General features: G+C 39.6%; 1 protein-coding gene across 1 annotated transcript; it reads right to left on the bottom strand.

The window, feature by feature from the left end:
* Positions 1 to 1629: 1629 nt before the first annotated feature.
* On the bottom strand, positions 1630 to 15231 carry CYBRD1 (cytochrome b reductase 1; the record flags this gene model as incomplete). Its single annotated transcript, XM_084232192.1, has 4 exons — positions 14900 to 15231; positions 5335 to 5543; positions 2480 to 2634; positions 1630 to 1930 (listed from the first exon to the last, which is right to left on the bottom strand). The coding sequence occupies exons 1-4, from the start codon at positions 15084 to 15086 to the stop codon at positions 1630 to 1632; spliced, it is 852 nt and encodes a 283-aa protein (XP_084088318.1). The 5' UTR covers positions 15087 to 15231.
* Between the last annotated feature and the right edge of the window lie 5057 nt (positions 15232 to 20288).

Genomic DNA, 20288 nt, shown 5'->3' with positions numbered 1-20288 from the left:
AGAGTTAAATAAGAGTCATTTCAGCACAGATACTGCTTTAGGCTTTCATTTCAGTCGGTCCAGAGCCTAGACAGGTTTCCAGGCCCAAAGTCTGTCACCATTTGGTCTCAATTCATTACCGAGAATCCCAAAATGCAAGATATCCCTTAAAATTCCACCCAAATTAGGAAAAACCCTAGCTATTGTCCCTAGGAAGGTAAGGTTTTCATATCTCCAAACCCAAAGCTGTTAAGTAGCTAAGATCCTAAAGAACAAAAATTGTAACCGATTACTTCTGACATGATAGATGTTCTTGTCCAAAACTTTTTCTGTCATCAAGATATAATTTTAAGATCAAAGGGGTATCAACGTAGGCTGTGGCTTATTGGCAGTGACAGGATGCCCATGGCCTATTTCCAGGTATGGATGGGCCCTTTACTCTGGTTACCTTTGAGGAATCTGCCTTGGAAAAGAGTGCCAGGAGGTAAACTTTAACAACTCCACTACACTCCAAAAATTGAGATTTTTTCCAGGGATGGATAAAATTAGATGTGAATTACTATAAAACAGAAAAAACAAACAAACGAGGTAGTAGACTGGTTGGGATGATGGACTGAGGAATCAGACAGCTGGATTTGAATTTCTGTTCTACCAATTATGAATCTTGGACCTTGGGGCAAGTTACCAATCTCCCCAAGATTTAGATTGCTCATCTGCAAATTGGAGATTACAACAGTATCTACCTCATAAGGTTTGTCGGGGGACCGAATGAGCACATATTTACAAGGTGCTTAGAATAGTGTCTGACATACACTAAGTGCCATGTAAGTACTTTTAAAAATAAAAACAGAAACTTGGGAAAAGTGCTCTTTGAGGTTGCTAGAGCAATTTAGGCTGCTTAAGCATTCAAGCATATTCTCACTCCAATTAGTTTTGGAATCTGGATCATAAAGAACACCAAAAGCTTGGGACTAAATCAAGTTTTAGAAAAACTTCCAGGTCTGAGCAGATAAGATCTCTTCAACTACTTTTGGCCCAGTTACTGCTCCAAAATACCCTACAAATATAAACCCAGGGCCAATCTGAGCCCAAACCAGCCGGGAGCTGAGGGCAGGCACAGGAAGAAGGGAACTAATTTTCTTTCCTCTTTTTTCTTCTCTTTATCCTAGTCATGGTATCTACATAGCATAAACCCTGTCCCTGATATTTGTGATCTGTTTCTAAAATTCTAGGACTGGTTCCACCTAGTTCTGAAAGCATTGGACTCCCAGAATTAGAGGAAATAACTATATGACAAAAAGCCAGATATGTGGCCAGTTTATCAAATTTACAAACCAAAAGACACATTTTCATTATCTGTTCTAGGCAAGGCACTGTGCTAAACGCTTTGGTCCTCAACAGGGAAAAAGTAACAGAACCACACTTATATCAGCTATTATTTACATTGATTATCTCCTTTCCAATTCAGATAAATTCATAGGCCTCAATCAATAAAAACCCTTTTAAGAAATCCTACTTTATGATTAAAATAAGTATTTTAATACTTAATGACTTATTGACTCTATGGAGCGCAATCACCATATGACTAAACAGAAGTTATATGGTAGAGCTAGTTTTTAAAAGTGAGTCATACGACTGCACTTCTCCATTTTACATGGTGGATCTCTGGCCAGCTTCGTCAAGGGCGAAGTTTCTTTTCCTTGCTGCAGCTTCACTGTTTAACTCTGAATCTGATTTGTCCATGTTGCTGACGTTTATTGCCATGGAACCGTCCACTCCCTCTGCAGTGTCTCCGTTTGGCTGAAGAAGGACAGTGTTTGGTTCTTTAGGACGTTTCCATTGGGGTCTGGTGACGATCCAAAAAATGAGGGCTCCAAACACCAGAATCAGAAGGCCGAGGGTATTTGTGAAAATACCTTCTGGTGGAAATGAACTGTATGCAGGTTTTTGCCTACAAGAGAGAGAGTGTACCATTAGAAATAGGCGGATACAGCAACATGCCAAAAAGTCTTGAATTTATGCCTTCAGAATGCACACTGGTACAGCTTCAGTGAAAATCCCCTTAAAGCTTAATATTCAGCAGAATTTAAGTTGTGCTATAATTCACTCAATGAAATAACAAGAGATTGTTTAAAACCATAGTACTAAAAAAAACATAGTATCTGGAACATATGTACCACTTAAATTTTTTAAAAGGATGATATAAAAATGTATGTACACTGGAATCACTACTAATATAAAAACATTCACATTAAAAAGATTGAAGAGGAATGCATAACTAGTATTTGTTTTGTAAGTATGGTACAATTTATTGGACTTTGTGGTCTTTCAGTAATATTATATTCCTTATGTAATATACTTAAATCTTTAAATAAACATTTAAAATTTTTTTATTTTTAAAATGTAAAAAAATTCTAATTTGTATTACATCTTTCCACTAAGTCAGTATTTAACATTTTATAGCTTAAATATTACAAATCAGGGAAACCATGTAGCTTACAGGGAAAAAATCAGCTTCTCGGTCACTCCCATAAGTGCTGTGGCAATCACCGTTCCAAAGATGAGAAGCCCAGAATAAACGTGGATTGGCATGAGAAATGCTCGGAGAGAGAGTGGAGCCCAAGGAAGCAGAAAGATGAAAACACCTAGGAGAAGCTAGACATCAAAAAGTGCAGAGGTTATTTCATTATAAGCTTCAACTAATTTTAAAATTATTAATATTAAAGCAATATATACAAATGAAAAATCCTTTTATCTCGAACCAAGGGCATAAAGCAAAAAGTAAATTTGCCCACCCTGGTTCCACGACTCAAAGCTAACACCTATTATCACTTTCTCAAGTAGCCTAGACAATCACTGTACTCATATAAGCATAGGGGGTGTGTGTGTGTGTGTGTGTGTGTGTGTATGCACGCGCGTGTGTGTAAGGAGAGGAAATTTTTGAAAGCATAAATGGAAACTTACTTCGCATATTTGCTTTGCATCTTTCTTTTCCCCCATAATAGTATACCTCAGAGAGCTTTTCATGTCTATCTAGTTTATTCTTTTTAATGGCTTATATTCTATTTTAAAGGATGTAACATTACTTATTCAGTTCTCTGTGAATATTTTTGCTTCCATTTTTTTTTCTATTATTAACAAGGACATAGTGAACATTCTGGTCCTTAACTTGTTTGTTTTTATTAATTTCCTTAAGGTTACCAAGTAGGAAGTGAAATGAGAGATTTTAAGTCACTAACACCAAATACAATAGAACATTTAGTCAGGTCAACCTAAAAAACAATGTGGAAAGTAGACAATTTTGTTCTCTGAAGAAGGAATGAGTTTTGCTGAAAAGTTATCTCTACTTCCTTGATAATTACGCCCCTTATGGGACACTTCCCTGCAGAAAAGATTCCCATGTAACTAAAGCCTAATGTGTTCACAGTTTGTTTTGTTGCCTCACACTCCCTGCCCAGCAAGTATTCTTTTCCCTTCAAGAAAATAAAGATGACTTAGTAGCTAAGTTTAAAGGAGAATATTGCTATTTAGTCTCTTACCACTAACAAAACCACCATGACAAGAGAAGCAAATGGGAGAAACATTAATGTAACTGTTCATCCTTCCTGATTAGAGACCAAAGAACTAATGAGGAATGCAGGTGGAATGGAGGCAGAAGAGTCTGTGGCCTTAAAACATATTTAGCTTAAAGGCAAGGATAATGGAAAGTAATCAAAAGTGCATTTTGATAGGCTGCTTTGCATATTTTATTATCCACTTAATATCACAAATGTCTGAATATATTAAACATATTTGTCCCCTTTGTTGGTTCAGAATGTTCCTAATACTCTGTTAGTATCAAAAGGCAAGCTTCCTAGTGTACAGGCTGTGCTTTCTATATCAAAATATGATAAGTGACTGCCAAGAATTTAGCATAAATATATTTCTGTGAATAAGTCACCATATTTTTTCTGTGACTTACCCAGAGGACTATACATTTTCCACTTCCTGCTCTCTTGCCTCCTTTTATTCCTTAAAGTCTTACCTTTTTCTGGAATTTCATTCAGGACTTGTCATGTATATAATCTTTAATCCATACTATAGGGCTCATGTATCTAAACAGGTGGGACAGAAATCTGCTAACAAGAACCCAGAGCAATTTAACTCCTCTAAATCTTACTTTCACCATTAGAATACTTTTTCAACAACAAAAAATTACTTTTAAAAGGAAAGGGGTAAAAATTATAGAATGCTTAAATTTGATTGAAAGTATTGTAAACTATACAAATTTATAATCTATAATTTATTAAAATGTATAATTTATAATAATCTTTATTTCCTTTTAACCATCTAAGAAGCCTTACCACCTTGTAAGTGAATATGGTAACTTAAAAACTAGTGAACAGAAAATTACAAAATCCTTTTGTCCCTTTTAATCAGTAGTTCCTGAAGTGTTAGTCATAGAAGACATGCATCAGAAACACCTAAATTGTTTATTTAAAGAGATCCACTCAGATCAGCTAAATCAGAAATTCTGGAAGTACAGCCTAGGTGATTCTTATGCATGTTGAAGTCTAAAGAACACTGCCTTTTTATAAAACATTATATCTTTATTTTCTTTTAAAAGTATAATCTTTTCTGACAAAGATTTGAGGGTTCTGGGTTTGTTTTAGGAAAAAAAGAACAAATTCAATTACACATGTATGGAGAATTTTTATGGCTGCAAATCCTAGAGTAAATGGAGCAAATAGTGTTTTTATTCTTGAGTGAATGGGTGGGAGAGGAGAAAGGAAGGGGGTTTCACATGACCAGCAGGCAGATTCAGGTGACAAAATCAGACGCTCTCAATTTTTGCCCTATAGATAGATTTCCCCAATAAAAAGATTATTTCTGGAGATTACTTAAAATCTAGGCAATCTTCATTCTTTAGGATAATGATAACAGTTTTCTCTGAATCCAGTGTCTCTGATTGACCTTAGCTCCACAAGGCAAGTTGACAAGAATTGGAATAAGCCATCTGTGGACAGCTGGGTATACGAATACCAAGACATGTCTCTGACTGTTCAATGAAGCAGTTGAAATGGAAAACTATTGAAAATAGCCCCAATGTCTAATAGCAGAACAGATAAATTTCTGGTATGTTAATACAACAGAATGAATATAAAAGTGAATGAACTACACAGTTAGAGGAACCCATATAGTGAATTAGCAGAATGGGAAAAAAATACAATGGAATATATATGATGAAAGCAAATGTAACAATGACTAAAGAGAATGAAAAGATTATTTCCAAGAAACTAAGAGTACAAAAACATCTACAGTATCTGAATTGTTTTACTTCTTGTATTTTGTTTATAAATATACTATGATACTGACCTGTAGGATGTAGAGTATGACAGCTGTCAGTCCAACCCAACTATGCAGACTGTACATATTTGGAATTTTTAAGGCATTGTGGAAATCAAAAACAGCCACCAGAGATATAATTGCAAGAATTGCAGCAATCGCATTTAACCCTGCATGGATGGATTTCATCAGGAGCTTGCTGCATTTCCAGGTCCATGGTAGTCTGTATACGATGATGGCTAGGGAGAGGCAAAAGGAAACAGAGTGCATGTTTGGTTTTTAAATCAACAAAGATGAACAGTTTGACACAGCGAGCACTCCCTTTCATGAAATGCCCTTTTTCTTTAGGGGGGAGGCTTCTGCATTTCCCTTTTCCTGCCCATGGGGCTTCCTTCTAGGATTCTCTTGCTGGCATCTTCTTTACTCCCAACTTTTGAATGAACCTTGATACCACTCAGGTTCTGTCCTAAGACTTTCCTTCCCTCTGCATTCTCTAGGGATGATCTCATTCACTCTTTCACTGAAATGCTGTCCACCAAGAAGGGACCCCAAAATTTGTATTTCTAGCCAAGCACTTTCTTCTGAATTCGAGATCCACAGAATCCAGTGCCTTCTTGACATATTAATTTAGATGCCTCCCAAATATCTCAAATTTACATGTCCAAAACTAAATTCTTAGTTTTATGATGTTTTCTTCATATAGTTATCTTAGTTTGATAAGAAAGACAATGATATATGCAAAATAACTTAACTAGATAAGGATAAATCCAAGTGGTTATAAACATAATAAAAATATTAATTTCATTGGTTAACAGACACATGCAAATTAAAACCTAATGAGAATACCTCTAATATATTTGAATGGTTAAACATGGAAATTATCTCATATTAGAAAGGATGCTCTGCTAATAGGAATTTAAATGAGTACAAACACTTTGGAAAACTAACAGTACCTACTTAAGTCAAACTTATGATTTACCAATTCCACTCCTGGGGAGATGCCCAAAAGAAATATGTACAGATGTTTACCAAAAGGTATGTATTAGAATATTTGTACTATTTATAGTGGCCAAAACCCCAAATGTTCATCATCCATAGAAAGAATAAACTGTAATATATTCACACCATGGGATAATAATATATAGCAAAGAGAATAAAAGATCTAGAACTAGAACTTTATCCAACAATATGGATCAACCAGTAATGTCAATTCCTTGGGATTGACAGACATAAACAAGTATATACATTCCAATTTAATTTATATGGAGTATAAAAATAGGCAAAACATCTCCACAAGAAGAAAAGCCCAGATAGTGTTCACCCTTGTGTGAAAGGGGCATAGCTACCAGACGGGAACTGAGAGGATTTCTAGGCTCCTGCTAATACTCGGTTTTTCAGTCTGTATACATAGGTGTTCATAGGGAAAAGATTCAGTAGCTATATACTTAAATGTATATTTCCCCCCCTGCATGTGGATTAACATTTGAAAAGATTCCTGAAAAGCAGGATTCTTTTTAATTGACCTAGTTTAAGTAAATAATGATATGGCTGCCTTCACCAGCATGCAATTAATTTTTATTCTGAAGATAATATTCTGTCCTTTCCACTTCACCATCTATTTCAGGAAAAACTTAGATATCTTGAAATATATGGCAGATTGAAAAAGTTTAAAGAATACTTCCTTGTAAGACAGATTCTACTATGTCAGCAATATTTTTCTTAATTCTTAATTTCTTAATTGCAACACCATGAAGGGTATACTTTTATGAACTAGATAAATGAACCTGGAAATGCAGCAAGCTCCTGATGAAATCCATCCATGCAGGTTTAAATGCCATTGCTGCCATTCTTGCTATTATATCAAGTCCTACCTAGTCCTACTTTAGCAGAAGTATTGCTGTTCCTCCTTAAATTTCCAGCATCTGGGACAGCTCTGGCCTCAAAGTATGTAGCTCTGTAAGCATTTTTAAACTATTATTTTGAGATAGTTATAGATGCAATTGCAGATTTAATAACTAATACAGATACCCTATAGTTGCGTCATAGAGTTTCCCCCAGCAGTAAAATCTTACATAATTATAAGGCAATATCAGCACCAGGAAACTGACCTCAATACAATCCATCATCATTGTCACATCATCCAAGGATCACCCTGGGGGAAGGCATCCTAGAGAGTGAACTTGAATGTTTATATATGCAAGAAACACTGAGGATATGTTTGCTTGAAAAGCAAATTGTGAACAATAAACTATAATAGCTTTTTTCTTCCCAATCTATTATATCACAAGTATCATATTATATCGTATTGTATCATATTATATCACAAGTTACAAATAAAAACTACTTTGACAGAAGTCAGGGGCAGTTACTAGGACTGAGAAGAATTACAAGAGTTAGCAGGGGGACTCTGGTGCCTAGAATGTCTCAGAATCTGAGTATACAGGTGTGTTCATGTTATGAAAACACATCACTTAGGATTTGGGCACTTTACTACATGTATGTTGTTCTTCAAGAAAAAGTTTACCTTAAAAAATGTTGCCAAAAATTCAAAGACAACTTTGTTCCCAGTAAAGAAGTTTTACTCTTCTCAATACTTTGGGTTTCAGAAAGGAATTAGTCAAAAACTCAACACGACTGAAATCTATCCCTTTGAGTGTCAAAACTTGATTTTTAAATCTTTTTTGTTTATTCAAATCTTTTTCAAATTGGTTGCACACTAGCTTTCCTTCTCCAGCAGTACTGTGAATAGAACACAATATAATCTTACCGATGAGTTAGGGTTATGAGTTAGGGTTATCGATAAAACATATTGTTCTACTATGTAACAGTAAGTTCTTAGGTGCTTCTCAAACAGGAGATTTGATCTAAATGGGCCCAGGGATTTTTGTAGTCCCTGTGTCTCATTTAGAGTTTTTTGATCCCTTTTAGATTTTTGCTCCAGTTAAAGTGCTATCTCCACCCACCTCCCTCCATCACCCTGCCTCATGTTTTATTCCTATCAGTTCTAAGATCTAGCTATATATTTTAATGTTGGCAAAAATTTAACATCTGTTTAATCTGGTGATTAAACAGTGAGTACATGGGGATCTCTTATGTTCTGTATGGTTGAAAGAGTTCATGATTGTTTTAAAGTTAAAACACTATTTTTGGAAGTTTGCAAACACAATAGCCAATTACTAAACAGGCAGCAGCTTGTAGAAATCTAGGAGGCTCTCATATGTGTGAGGAGTTCTCAGCATCTATCGTAGATGTATAGAAGCTCTGCTGGAAAGTTGAATGTGCTTCAAAATATTGTCTGAATAAAGGAAGGGTAACTGCAAATGTTTTATTTGCATAAGGTGTATACATATTTTTTAAAAATATATAAACCAAAATATGGTGGACTTCAGGAGGAAAGGGCAACTTAACAAATCAGAACACATTTCTGAAACAAGAAGTTATTTTCAACAGTTATAAAAACTGCCTGGAGGAAGGAATTTAAATATTCCTTGGTTCTTTGGCTTGGCAGTTACCTAGACAACATTCCTGAGGCTCAGTGAGAAGGCAGAAAAAGACCCCCTAAGCTCATAGGAAGGAGAAATGATATCAAACATTTCCTTGTGATTAAAACAAGAGTTATCTGTTAGAGATCCTAGTTGGCAAGACTCTTTCTCCAGAAAAATGAAGGGAAACATGAACAAAAATATGTGAGAAATACATTTTGAATCTTTTTTAAAAGAAAAATTATCTGCAGTGGAATATGCTATTATGATAAACTTTGAAGGAAAGGAAGGAATAAGTAAGTCAATATCTTGTAAAATTATTCTTTGGACAATGAAGAAGAAATACAAATAATTTAATTACTAGAAAATTTCTTAGCTCCTAGCTGCATAATGAACACATGAATATGTGAAAATGTATATTCTCTCAGATGTAATCTCTGGTTTGACACCAGCATTCCATCTACTTACCATCACAAAACTATCTATCTGTATACAAATTTGTCTTAGAGCAGGAAATGTGAATTTAGAATTTGTCAAAATGTATGTGGGGAGAGGGACACTCCTGCAGGAAGAGAAATGTCCCCAACCATAGAACAATTTGATGCTGCTTCATCTATGTTTAAACCTTTGTGATTTGTGAGGTGGAAGCATGTCTACCTTTTTCGCCACCACATCCCAGCATTTAGCACAGAGCTTGGCACATAGTGAGAATCTAATATTGACTAAATACATCTTAAAAAAGCATAGTAATTTATTACATACTCCCCAGCAAATGAGCAGATCCTCTTTTAAATTGAATCAATCAAAAACAAGACTGCTTGTACTATTGATCCAAGTGTTAGCTCAGGTAAGACTAAGTAGTCTTTTCTAATAAGTAAAAAGTATCCAGCACTTAGTTCTACTCAATAGTTAAGTTAAACCATAAAGTTTTAAGTGAACCCCCAAATAAAATAAGTTATTGAGTGAGTTTGCAGATCACTGGAATTTTTAAACACTTATAAATTCTGCTTAAACATGGTGTGTCCACTACATTTTCCTTAAGTCTTTGTATAAAATATTGTTTTGTTTTCCTTGATAGCATGTTCAGAGCAGGATTATCTAGATTTGCACCTCATTTCCCTGTGCACCCAGAGCCTACCAGACTCTATCCAAAGGACCTCAAGTTTAAATGTAAAAGCAGAGAACCCTCTTTAAATTAACTTTTTGAGACAATGCCTGCAGTGGCCATCAATAAGAATCTGAGCTTGGAGACATGCCTGGAATTTTAACTGTCTCAGAGAATGAACATAAGCTGAAAACCTTTGGAGAATCACAATGAAAGAAGCTACTGAAATCCTCACAAAGGTGGCTATTAGGTACGAAATAGTGTATGAAAAGGAAAAATTCAATTAATTGGCTCGACTAGGTTTGGCCCACAGATGTATTTTTATTTGATCAGCACAATGATTTGGGGTTTTGGTTTGGTTTTGTGGCTTGTGTACTTTTAAGTTGGAGTCAGTTTTTAAAAAAAATTGGATTCTCTTGGAAAATGAATGCTCTGGCTACCTTAGACTGGCATCCCATCATAGCCACAATTCATCAGAGCTAAACAGAGATTTCCTTTTTCACCAGGAGTAGGCACTTCCAATTCCCTACAGTTCCCACCCTCCATCCAGATACACACCTATTACCATCCTAATAAAAAGATAAAGTGGTTTGTCACCAGTGTTATCAGGCAACACTGCTTACAATACAAATGATCCCACATAGGATCTATGTCTGGACTGGGAGGAACAATGAAAAATTTCTAAAACCTGATGAGCATGCCTTGCTTTGGGATTCCCAGTGGTTACTGTTACATGCCTGTATTAGCTTCCCAGAGCTACCATAACAAACTACCAAAACTGAGTGACTCACTGTATTGCCTCACAGTTCTAGAGACCAGAAGTCTAAAACTAAGAAGTTGGTGGGATAGGTGCCTTCCCAAGGCTCTGAGGGAGAGGTATCCCATACGTCTCTCCTAATTTGTGGTAACTATTGGCAATTCTTGATGTTTTCTGGCTTGTTAACACATTACTCCAATCTCTGCCCCTGTCTTGCAAGGCCTTCCCTCCATATGTCTCAACTCTTCTTTCTCTTAAAGGACAGCACTCATTGGATTTAAAGCCCACCCCCAATGCAGGATGATCTCATCTTGAGATCCTTGACTTAATCACACATCTGCACAGTCATTAAGGTCACATTCACAAGTACATGAGATTAGGACTTGGACATATTTTTGCAGGGAGGGAGGGGTGACCCACTATTCAACTCACTATATATTGTAGACACGAAATCAGGCGCCTGTTAGAAATAACCCAATGGAGAGGAAACAATGATTCAGAAGGAAAAAGGGAGAATTTGTGAAGTGATGTCTCTAGGTAGGGAAGTAGATCCACAGATTGTACTTATGTAATAACATTCTGATGAGTTTGAGATCTTTAGACTAATGCATTTCCAATGTAATATGATACCCTTTCTTCCTTGAAGTTGACTAAACCAGTGTTTCCCAACTGGCTTAACAGGAGAATCATAAGGGGAAAAGTGAACACTTTTACTTTTTATGTTTCTATTATTATCACCAATGCATTACTGTAAAATTGCATTTTGTTACTAAAAATTTAATTATGTTACAGAAATATTCACTCATTCATTCACTACTACTTATTGGCCTCCCATGCATCAGTTTTGGGTGTTGTTTTAGAGGCTGGGGCTGCAACAGTGAGCATTGCATAACTTCTAAAAACATTTTTATTTGTTACATTATAAAGAGATCTGTATGCATTATAACAAATGTGTTTTGGGTTCTCTTGAATGTTTGTTTATGCTTTGTGAAGTCTTTCTTTCCCTAAAATTAATAGGTTTACTGCCAATGGTGTCCCCAACGCTGATTTTGGAGTAGGTATTTGGGGCACTTTCTCATTATATTGTTTACCAGGTCTTACCCAAGAGCCCTTTTACATGTATTTAAGTGGTCTTGGAATTTGGCCACTTTCAGATAGATTAATTAGATAGCCCATCTGCCTTCCAAAAACTATTTTAAATTCCTTTTCTTAGTCTTTTATATGTTACTTAAATATAGTTATATTCTCTCACAAAACCAACTTGAGATCATTACACTATTCAATTTTTCTTTCTTCATTTTATACAGGAAAGATTTCTACATGTGGAAAAGTAAGTAGTATAGAATTGCAGAGACTTCTTTCCTCTACATTTATATACTTGATTTCCTACCATTTACTAAAGTCCACATTCCACCTTATTGAACCTTTTAAAAGGTCAACTGTCACTTTGAGAGCATATTCTGGTTTCAGTCTTTTCTGTGGTCTTCTTTTCAAGGTTTGGTTCTTTGATTTCCTGGCAGTGTATCTATTTCATGGGAAACATTCCTTTTAGAGAAGCACAAAGCCTTCTCTAAAATTCACTTTGAAAATCTTCCTCATTCATGTTCATTAGATTTCCTCATAGTTTAAAATTTTATCTCAGTTTTAGATAACCCATAGTCTGTTATACTTTATTCTAGAGTACTTATAGTGTGGAAGGAGTGTGTACATACACACAGATATTTATTATGTAACTTTTATGTTAGCCATGCTTTCTTCAAAGCTGATTTCTTAAAGGTGTTTCAAAGGACTCAATATATTTTCTGTTTCAAATACCGTTTGCTGTTCTATACTGCATTTGTAAAGCATTTTATGTTTAGAGTAATAGCTGTACTTGAGCCTTCCCTTCCCCACCTCTAAGTATTTATGTATACAGTGGACTATGGTGAAGATCAATGAGTGATTTGGTTGTGGAAGGGTTAGGGTGACCTGACTGGGAAATCTTCTACTGTCAAAACACTAATGAGGATATAAAACAATGGTACTTCAATTTAAAAAAAAATTGTATATCATAGAGAACTCAATTACATCATGTTCATTATTAGAGATCAAAAATAACATACATAGCCTAAAATTCTTCCTTAAAGCAATTACACATAGTAAAAAAGTGTGATAACATAGCTAATCGGTAATGTGCATTTCCCTCATGACCTATTAACTATTTACTCCTACTCCTTCCACTGGAACCTTCCATCTGTGGATGTGAGGAGGTGGTAGGAGGCCAAGATTGGTAAGAACTGAGGAGTACTATGCATGCCTATATGTATGGAAAATTTTACTTTCATGTCAATGAAATATATTATGTGATGGGTAATGTTGACATGACAAACATTCTAAAATGAATACAAATATAGTAACTAAGCTTAAAGAAAACAAAGTTTGCATAAAAGCAACAGATGAAACTTTCCAAGATAACTATTTACACATTTATGCCCAAATGTCAGCAGAAATAGGTTAAGAAAAGTCCAAAGTTTAGAGAAATAAACTCCTTTGAGGAAAACTATAACCAACTCTAAGGTGAAGACTTTGAAATTGTATTTTAGATACAATGAGATACAACTTTTAGATACAACTCTTTGCTTCTCCAAAAAGAATGTTTTGCAGAAAATAAGAATATTGACACAAAAGCTGAAGAAATAAATCTTGAAAATAAGAGCCACTAAAACACACTACTTGAATCACTTAACTGGTTAAGTGACTTAATTGCTCTGGTTTCAGTTAACTCTTACATACCTGTGAAATAATGCACTTAGTGGGCACACAGAAACCACTCTAAATGTTAGGTATTGCTTTGTGACTCTGTAAGTCAGGGAAACAAGTAATATCAACATTACCCTCAGGTTAGCAAATCTTTGTTACACATCTGAAACTAATACACTTTTATGTGTCAATTGTACCCCTCCCCCAAATAAAAACAAAACCATTGGCCAAAGAATTCGCCTTCCCTGCCTGTTAGTCTCATTGCAGAAAATGCAGGCCGATATCTACTTCGCCTCCAGCCAAACGGGCTCGTAGCAAAACCCAGACAATTCAAAATAAGAAGCATCTCTTCCTGGTGGCCTAAATGGTTAAGACGCAACCTATGAAGCTAGCTGTAGCCACTGCAGCACGAGTTCGATCCCCAGCCAGGGAGCTATCCACATGGCACAGCAGACCTCTCCTGACTCGCCCGCTGCTCCCCTCAGCAGTGTATTTCAGTCAATCTGCCTGTTCTGTTCCCCACTCTGTCTCTGGTGAATCCTCTCACCCCCGACACCTCTGGCCTGTACGCCAGCTCTTGTATGCATAAATAAATCTTAAAAAAAAAAAAAAAAAAGTAGCATGTTTCCTAGTCAAGCAGCCTTGCCGCCACCCACATCCCCGTCAGCATCTCTGGCCCGGATCTGGGGACCAGGGCCAATGGACATTCCAATGGGAAGGTCCTCAGGGGAACTTCTGCCTTCCGCAGCCACATAAACAAGTTGAACTCAAGACTGCCCAGTCAATGACTAGTCAGGGCAGCGAGACACCCTTTTGAGTCCTAGCAGTTTCCCTGGCTCTACTGATTTTAACGTTCCAGTTGGGTGAAACCCTCGACTGATGATGAGCCCTTCCCTCAGGACTGAGTATGGTTCCGGAAAAGGCAAACTCTCGCTCCTCCATTTTCTCCCCTTGCTTTTCTCTCCTGATCTGCAGCCTTGAAACAAGTTCGGCCAAAAAAGCCTCGCCTAAAGTGCGTCTCCGCGCCCCTGATTGCGCAGGCTCCGTCCACAGGGATTTTGGGGGAACCAGAGAACTGTCAGGGTCTGGCCACAAGGCGCACCAGCATCTTTCCTAGGCTCTGGGTTTCTGGCGTCGCGAGGGCGCCTCTAAGTGCGTGCCAGCCATTCTCTGCAAAGAGTTAACCAAGTGGCGCCGGCGCGTCCCGACCAGCTCAACTCGGCCGCAGCAGCGCCAGCCGCCCCTGCACCGCGTCTCCTCCAGAGCCGCCACGCCCGCGCTGGCCCACGACTGCTCCGCCAGACCCCGGCTCGGGGGCGGCCCGCGGCAGCCGGCCCTTCGCCCTCCCGCCGCCGCGCCCCGCCGACTGGCTCGGGCGCGCTCTGCACTCCGCCGCTGCGCCCGGGCGGCCCGCGCGCCTCCTTCGGCCCCTCGCCAGCTCGCGGCGGCCCCAGTCGGTTTCACCAGCGCCTCGGCCTCCCTACCCACCGCCCCCCCAGGAAGTGCCAGTACCGATGCCCTGGATGAAAACGAAGCCGGTGACCATGAGCACCGGGTGCCAGTTAAATTCGAGCTTGGTCCCGTCCCAGCCGAGCCCCTCCCGGTAGTGGAGGACCCAGATGAGGGTGAAGAGGACGGATAGGAAGCCGACAAGCAGCGCGGAGACCAGCAGCCCCAGAAAGCCCCTGTAGCCGTCCATGACCGTCAGCGCCCCATACTCCGCGCCCTGGCAGCCACACAAGTCCGCGAGGCGGTGGAAATCGCCGCCTGTGGTCACTGGCCTCGCGGCGGGACGCGGGCGTCGACTTCTAGGAGGTGTCTCCGCCCGAGAGGAGGCGCTTCCTTGCTGGCTTCCAAGGACTTGGGGCCTCCAGGGGGTGGGCAGTGGCTCCTACTCAGACACCGGCCCCGCCCCCGGGATTTCTCTGCTCTTGCAGTTGTTGGCGCCGGGGGAGCGCTTCGAAGGTTCCATGCTCATCACAGTCTTTTAACTCTTCCAGTCTCTTCCTTATTTGTAGACAGGCCGAGTAAAACAGTGGTGCTGATTTTTGGTTAACAGAAAAGAGAACAGAGGTGGTCTGGATGGGGTCTGTGTGTGTGTGTTTTTGAGTAATGAAGCCCCCGAGCCTCAGCCCTAGAGGAGTGGCTGCCTTTGATGCCAGTGGTGCGCTGAGGAGGAACCTGTCGAGAATAGTGAGCTTGGTCTTAAACAGCAAGGAAACTACTGGCAGTTTGCACCTAAGGGAAGTGAGAGCCTCTTGGACTGTAGATTCGCCTAGATTCCTGATAAAAATGATCTTAAAAGTGTCCACCTACCCAAATCTTTTAAAATCAAACCTTCACTTTCCAACATTACTACCGTCCTCTCCATCAAACAAGCAAAGTGTCAGTGTTACCCATTGCTGTTCAAGAAAACGATTCTCTGGTGGGTAGGACTTCTAAAATGCATTTGGGGACATTCACTTCTAGCCCGCTCCTGTAGTTCATCTCTAAGGACTAGTTTACCATATTGTCTTCTTGTCATTTTGAAAGGCTTTAGCAGGTGCTGGAAATGTATGAGTGATTTTCAGTGGAAAACACAGGTCTTAGGTCAGGGAAGCAGGCGTGTCAGCAGTGCAGTGGGGCAAGATTAAGGACTTAGAGTAGGAGTTTGTAAAGTTCACCTGTGTCATTACTTTTCTCTTGGTGGAGAGAGAAAGGCAAAGCAAGCAGATGGGCTAGAAAGATCCCTCCCCGCACTACAAGGCTTTCTATCATCTGATCCACTCTTGTCCTCCACTCTAATAATGACAGCACTCTAATAAACTCCTCTCCCAGCTCCTGACTACTCCCTACCTGCTCCCCTGCCTCTAAATTTGCCTGACCCCATCTCCACCAAGAAATCTCCGAATCTGCCAGTACACCTCCACCCACCTCTCCATCCAGTGACACTGCGTCACTTACCAAGATGTGATTTAATGATCTGCTCCTGTGACAGTCACAGACAACCCCTTGAAAGTATTAACTGTTTATCATTTTATTTTTTAAAAGATTTATTTATGCATACAAGAGCTGGGGTACAGGCCAGAGATGCAGGGGTGGGGTGTGTGAGAGGATTCCCACTCCCCAGAGACAGAGTGGGGAGCAGAACAGGCAGAAGGACCGAAATACACTGCTGAGGGGAGCAGTGGGCGAGACAGGAGAGGTCTGCCTCGCCGTGTGGGTCACCTCCCTGTCCCGGATCGGACTTGTGCTGCAGTAGCTGGTGACTGCTTCATAGTGCTGATGCTCACCCCTTGTGCCACCAGGGAGGCCCCTATCATTTTATTCTTGGCATATAGTAGCTACTTAGAAATCTTCCTTAGGCTACTAGGAAGAGAGTGTGTCAAGAAACAGGAAACAGATGGTATATTCCAATTGGGCAATTTAATAACAAATGGTTCTATTTACAAAGTTGTGGGCAGGGTGTGGGAAACTACAAGGGTTTTGCAGTGCGCAGGCCTGAAGGGGAAAGATGACTGAGGCTGGGGGAGAGTGGAGGGCAGGAGAGAGAAGGAACAGTCTGATGAGGGCTATAGCCCTGAATGGAGGGCTGCAGGTAGCCTGCTCCCAGGGATCCCCCAGGAAGGAGGAATGGGCGGTGATACTTATTCCATCTTTACTTTCCTCCCCTTCCAAACTCTGTCAAAAGGCAGTAGTCCATATAGGTCAGCATCCCAGGATGGAGCTGAGTGGAGATAGGTGAGGATATATCCCTGGAAATAAACAATGGCCATCAGAATCTTCCAGTTGTCTTTTTCAGACTATTTCCGAGTGTTGCATACCATGCTGTTTAATTTTATGCTGTTTCTCTTTCTCTGAGACATTTAGTTAAATAATTCTTTACCCACAATGTGGTTGTGTGCCTATTTCTTTCCCTAAAAGTCTCTAGTCCTTGTCTCTGTTAACTTCATCCCCTCACCCGACACTTCCATTCCTGAGTTGGTGAAGTTCTGCAGTAGCAAAAGCAGCACATAAAAATCTGGGTTCCAGACCCAATTTAACAAAACATTTCAGGAGAATGTTGGTAAAAATGGATGGAGGGTATAAATCAGCTTGAAGTTCCAAGCTATAAAATGAGAGAATTTCCACCTTCCAGTTGTCCATAAAGGGCCTAACTTTGATAAAACTTGCCACTTAAAAGCAAAAATTTCACTAATACTGTGACTTAGTTTTAACAACTTAAAGAATTGTTCAATAATAGCAGCTTTCCTCAGGCGTGGTAAATGATTTTTCACCAAAGCACTTACTTAGACTAGATAATCTGTCTGTAATGCTATGTAAGGAATTCCTGGGGGGTGTATGTGTGTGTGTGTGTGTGGGGGGAAGGACAATAGGGATGGGAGGAGAGGTAAGATGGGGATGGAAATTGAACAAGATAGCCCCTAAAAACCCATGATTTTAGAAATCTGTACATGTTGACACAGATTTTTATTTTTTCTGACATAGGTTACAGAATAAGGACATAGAACCTGAAGGGGTGGAGAAAGAAAATCCAAACCCTACCCCATCTATCTGTGAATTCCTATGAGGTAATGTTGTGTTTCTTTTGGTACCTACAAAAGTGTAGTCATGTAAGATAAAGTTGGACCTTTGTGGTTTGCTTTGTGACATAAGTAGCTCATTTTTCAACATTCGAATGTTGATTTCATATAGGTTCCTTTGTTTACCTGTCCGTTCTCCACCATTCTTTGCCTGTGCCCTGGTAAGATCCTTGCCCTCTAGCTTCCAATTGGCTTTAGTCTATGCATGGTGCTGGAAGGGCATGAAGAAAGGAGGCCGGCTAGAGGGCATGAAGAAAGGAGGCACACTTAATTACCACACTGTGTCCCCTTGCCAGGTCATGGTTTCTGCAGTGGGATAATTAGGGTGGAGAATGGAGCTACACTTTCAAGCTTCCCCTCTCCCACAGGTGCTGCTCTCATGGGGTCTAATAACACCATCTTCCCCCCACCACCCACCCAGCTTCTACAGGCCTGGGTATAATACTACCTGCCTGCTCTTGCTTATCCCTGATCTTCATTATTCCTTATTGGCTTCTCTTAAGACTGCATCTCTGTCCAAAGTCCCTTTATTAAACCCTCTTTAATTAAATCCTTTGTGCATACAAGTTGTTTCCTGCAAGACCCTGACGAAACAGATGGCAAAATACTCTCTCCTAATACTGCTGTCACCAGAGCTCCACCTGTCTATGTCTTCTTAAGACATATTATGAGTGTATATGAAACAAGAAAAAAATCGCCCATAAAAGCAGGAGGAATGAGCACACCAATCTTCCTGTCCGCCCTTTAGTTAGACAAGAGATTTGGGGATCAGAAAGTTGTCTCAGGGCCTCCCCAGTGGCGCAGCGGTTGAGCGCTGGGTTGTGAAGCTGCCCGCAGCCTCTGCAATGCCAGTTCAATCCCTGGCCGCAGGGCAAGGGTCCCACATGGTGCGCAGACCTCTCCTCCCGCCTGCTGCTCCCCTCAGCAGTGTACTTCATCTGTCTGACTGTTCTGCTCCCTGCTCTGGCTCTGGTGAATTCTCTCACCCTCCCACGCTTCTAACTGTACCCAGTGCTTGTATAAATAAATAAAAGAAAAGAAAAAAGAAAAGAAAAGAATGACCTTAAAAAAAATCAAAAAAAAAAAAAAAAAGAAAGAAAGAAAGCTGTCTCAGATGACTAACATAAAGCAACTCACTGCTGACACTGTAACTCATGTCCTAAGCCAAGCCCAGATTTTGGTCAGTCTCCTTAGCAAAATAAAGTGAAGGTTACAGTTTTACAAAGAGCACATTCAAACTGTGTTAATGAGACAAGTATACTTTCCTCATGCAAGTCTAGAAAAATCAAATATCTCTTTTGCTGAGGTGCTTTTCTGAGGGACATCTTGAGGAAGAGACCAGCAAAGGATGAACTCCACCACCTCCCTCACATGAGAGCTCCTAGGTCATCTGCCCTAAGAGGACTGGGATGGAGCAGGAAAAGGTTTGTATCTGGCCACAGTATGAGGGATCCCAGGTTGGGAGGGAACAGGCAATAACTCTCTTCCTTGGGGCGCAGAGTAATGTATCAGACTGAGGAGCAGGCACAAGAAGAGGAAGCTCTCTTGGTAAACTCTGGAAGTGGGCATGGCACCATGAGCGGTACTCAAGTAAAAGGTCTAGATCAATATATGGACAATAAATTGCCCTCTCTAGAAATGGGTCAAGAATATGGAAAAGAAGAATATATAGTCCATACAATTAGAAGAGTTGTTGCAAGAAAAAACATTTAAAAGCACATTCATGCACTGAGAGACTGTCAAGAAGATTGGATCAGAGAGCCTTAGGTCAAGTGAGGGAATTGGCAAGGGAAGGAGTGCTTGGGAACACTTTTCATACAACCAGGCTTCTTCCACATAAGCCAAATTTTATAAGTGCACTGAACTGTTTGGATAGAACACTATTATATGTGAAGAACTGGGTTATGCTATAATTAACAAGTAACCAAAAACATTGTTTTACATTTGGAGAACTTTTATTGCGTTCCTCCTTGTTTGATTTCATAATAACAGGAATAAATGCTATAATTGCAGTCCTCTCCATCACTGATCCATTTTTTTAAGGGCATTCACAGGCAGAGTGTCTTCAAAATATGCTTCCAGAATTTTGGCTCACTGAACACAAGATCTTATTCATGCATGAACAAATCATGCATGTCCCAAAAAGAACTCTGAAAGTAAACAGGAGAGGCTGTCTTAATTAACCAAATATTTGGCTAAATAAATTTTACCTGCAAATATCTTTGGACATACCTCACTGGATCTCAAGAAGCTTGATTATAATTTCTGTTAGCAGGGACTCTAGAGAAAACCAAATGATCTAAGCCCAAATTTTACTTTTGCTCCAAAATAATTTAGCT

This window comes from Talpa europaea (assembly GCF_964194135.1).
Source record: "Talpa europaea genome assembly, chromosome: 1".
In the NCBI taxonomy this organism is placed as follows: domain Eukaryota; kingdom Metazoa; phylum Chordata; class Mammalia; order Eulipotyphla; family Talpidae; genus Talpa; species Talpa europaea.
The sequence above is the reverse complement of the archived record's forward strand: the minus strand, read 5'-3'. Positions and strand labels throughout refer to the sequence as shown.